The sequence below is a fragment of the Poecilia reticulata genome, linkage group LG12 (assembly GCF_000633615.1).
Source record: "Poecilia reticulata strain Guanapo linkage group LG12, Guppy_female_1.0+MT, whole genome shotgun sequence".
NCBI classification, from domain to species: Eukaryota; Metazoa; Chordata; class Actinopteri; order Cyprinodontiformes; family Poeciliidae; genus Poecilia; species Poecilia reticulata.
In genome coordinates this window covers 9,500,686-9,503,452 of record NC_024342.1, presented here as the reverse complement: position 1 = coordinate 9,503,452, position 2,767 = coordinate 9,500,686, and the positions used below count along the sequence as shown (strand labels likewise).

General features: G+C 39.1%; 2 protein-coding genes across 4 annotated transcripts in view; one reads left to right on the top strand and one right to left on the bottom strand.

The window, feature by feature from the left end:
• The window catches only part of itga1 (integrin, alpha 1), a 63,573-nt gene extending 63,022 nt beyond the window's left edge, over window positions 1-551 (top strand). The window contains exon 29 of one of the 2 annotated variants that reach the window (XM_017307800.1): window positions 436-551. In XM_017307800.1, the coding sequence (XP_017163289.1) occupies window positions 436-503 (68 nt within the window). In that variant the 3' untranslated portion in view covers window positions 504-551. The remainder of the gene's footprint in view (window positions 1-435) is intronic. The other variant, XM_017307801.1, reaches the window with a different exon arrangement.
• Window positions 552-1,226: 675 nt separating this feature from the next.
• Window positions 1,227-2,767, bottom strand: part of LOC103473467 (BDNF/NT-3 growth factors receptor-like) — a 22,974-nt gene continuing 21,433 nt past the window's right edge. For both annotated transcript variants that reach the window (XM_008423749.2, XM_008423750.2), the window contains exon 18: window positions 1,227-1,986. In XM_008423749.2, the coding sequence (XP_008421971.1) occupies window positions 1,801-1,986 (186 nt within the window). In that variant the 3' untranslated portion in view covers window positions 1,227-1,800. The remainder of the gene's footprint in view (window positions 1,987-2,767) is intronic.

Sequence of the window (2,767 nt, the reverse complement as noted above, 5' to 3'; positions counted from 1 at the left end):
TATATATAGCATTTTATTTCACACCCCTTGGGCCTACAACGGACTTCAAAGAATAATAATAGTATTCTGGGTGACAGACCAACACAAGGTAGTGCACAATTGTGAAAGTGGAAGAGATGTGACGTTTTTAGATTTTCACAAATCTAAAACGTGTGGCACAAATTTGCTCGAATGTCTCTAAATAAAATCTCGTGCAACCAATTCTCTTCAGTGCTCGACTGATTCGTAAAAACACCCGATTGTTGCGTAATTTACCCTCAGCACAAAATCCAGCTGTTGTTGAACAGAATTGTGAAGGGCAACGAACACACTGGACGGGTCAGAGTTAAAGCTGTGAGCTGGTTTAAAGCAGCATATTGAGTTAAAGAAAAAAAAATCACACTCCTAAGCTTTTAACATATGACCCAGCTATAAATCAGAAAAGATGCTCTGGAGTGTGCAGTTTCCTGGAAATAAATTGTTTTGCATGTAAAGTTTCAATAGTGATGTTGAAGTTAGAGTGAATGGGGTAGATACCCATGTGAATATGCACATCGCACTGTTTAAAAAAATATATATATATATTTTAGTTTTATTTGAAATAAAAATTGAAAAACATATATTTGTTTCTCTTCCACTTCACAAGCATGCATTACCTTGCAGCGGTTTATCTGGTAAAATGTCGGTAGCATACAATAAAGTGTGGTGTAACAGTTCAAAATGTGAAAAGAAAAATCAAGGGGTCAATGGAACATAAAACTAAAAGTAAGAAATTTAAAACAAGCCGATGCAAAGCGAAGACTTTAAATCCGCTGAAAATGCCAAAAGCCTCAAACGTCTTTAAGCAGCGTCAAAGAAACCCCCTCTGGGCCCATTGCCTCACCTCGATCCGTCCTGTAAGAGCCTTGAAATCTGGCTCTGAAACATCATTCAGAGATGAGCCACAAAATAAAGATTTTGTTGTTGTTTTTTTTTACTCAGTGGCACTGCAGGTGAACGACAGACAAATGGAGAACCAAAGCAACCAGTCCTCCCGAGTTAACGCGCTGTGCTTCAGATAGCCCTGCTCTTTAAAACCAAACCGTTTCCCACCAATGTACTGTATATATATTTTAAGTATATATTTTTAATTAGAGTAAAATATGAACAGATATTCACAAAATATGTCATTTTTAATTCAGGATGTAAAATATATTCCCTTTTATTTCACAATTTTGAAATGATCTTTTCTTATTTTGTTTTTTTTCTTTTTTACTTGTCTGTAAAATGTTTTTACATATGCATGACTTAAATACCAGATTTAAATCAACTGGACTTAAAAAGCTTTATCTACATAGATGTTTCCATATATTCTCAGTCAATGAGTGTTTCTTGATTTTTGATTTTTTTTTTTATTCCCCCACCGCCTCTCTTAGTAAGTATGAAAAACATTGTGGCGATGGATTCACATGATGCAGAATGACCTCTCTGCTCATTTTTGTTTTTTGGGGGGGGTTTTTAGACCGTTATTTTAAGTAAAATCACATAAATCTGTATGTATTTCTCACTTCATTCTATGAAACATGCCAAGGAGCTTCTGCAAACAAATAAGGAAACAAAAAAGCAAAAAACCTAAACGATAAGGCTTCTCTTCACGGGATGAGGACACGGACAGCTTGCATTTTACAGTCACATTTACAGCCGGATTCTGTACATAGACGTAGTCACGCTACCTTCACTTCCAGCGTCCTCTCTGCCTCCCGACATGCTCTCCAGCACCCAAACACCCATCCGCATACGAAGCACACATGCACACAAACTGCATACGCAGGCGCTGGTGGATCAGCCCAGTATATCCAGGTAGACGGGAGAGGCCTTGGCCAAGCTCTGGAGCATGCTGTGGATTTCCTTGATGTTGAGCCTCATGTAGGGCTCCCTCTGCCAGCAGCCCAGCATCAGGTCGTATACCTCCTTAGGACAGGTGCGGGGCCGCTGCAAGACTCGGCCTTGCGTGATGCACTCAATCACCTGCAGGAGACAGCGGGGACTTTTAATGCTGTGACAGATTTACGCATTCATAAAAATGGAGTAAAATAAAAGAAAAATAACTGATGTAATGTAAAACAAAAGAAAAATAACTGATGTAATGTAAAACAACCGTATTGCTCACCCCTCTACTCCTGGAGTAGAGGGGTGAGCAATACGGACTTAAAGTTTTATCTTTGTCTTTCCATTTAACATTTGGACTATTTTATGCAAGCCTATCACACGCAGTCCTGTGAAAATATTGTAAAGCTTGTGCTTGGCAAGGGGCTAAAAGGGGGAAAAAAGTACTTTTTTGAGGGATTTAGAGATGCTAGGAGACTGTGCATTGCAAAGCCAATAGGACAGACAGCAGTGTTCTTACAAGCAGTGTAGACTGAGCTAAGGCTCAGAAAATGAATGCACTCAAAACCTAATGCAAGAGTTTTCAGTTTTTTATGAGGTTCTATTTATTCCAAAGCTCTTCACAGCCCATAACTACGCATCTTATGTTCCTGCTGACGCACACAAAAAAAACATCCTCCTGTTTTTGCAAGGTACCATTTAGAGATACATTCTGATGAATCAGAAAAAAACAATCCACAAAAGGAAGAAAAGGTCTGAGAACTGTCGGCTTATGTTTGCAGGTGCCGAATTTCTTTTAGAGCAGTGTTTCTGAACCTTTTTTGGGCCAGCGCCCCCCAGCCTTTATCCAGGTCCCTCACCGCCCCCCACCAAAGAATTTGCAGGCTACTTTGCACTGACTATTATTTTATCATTAATATTA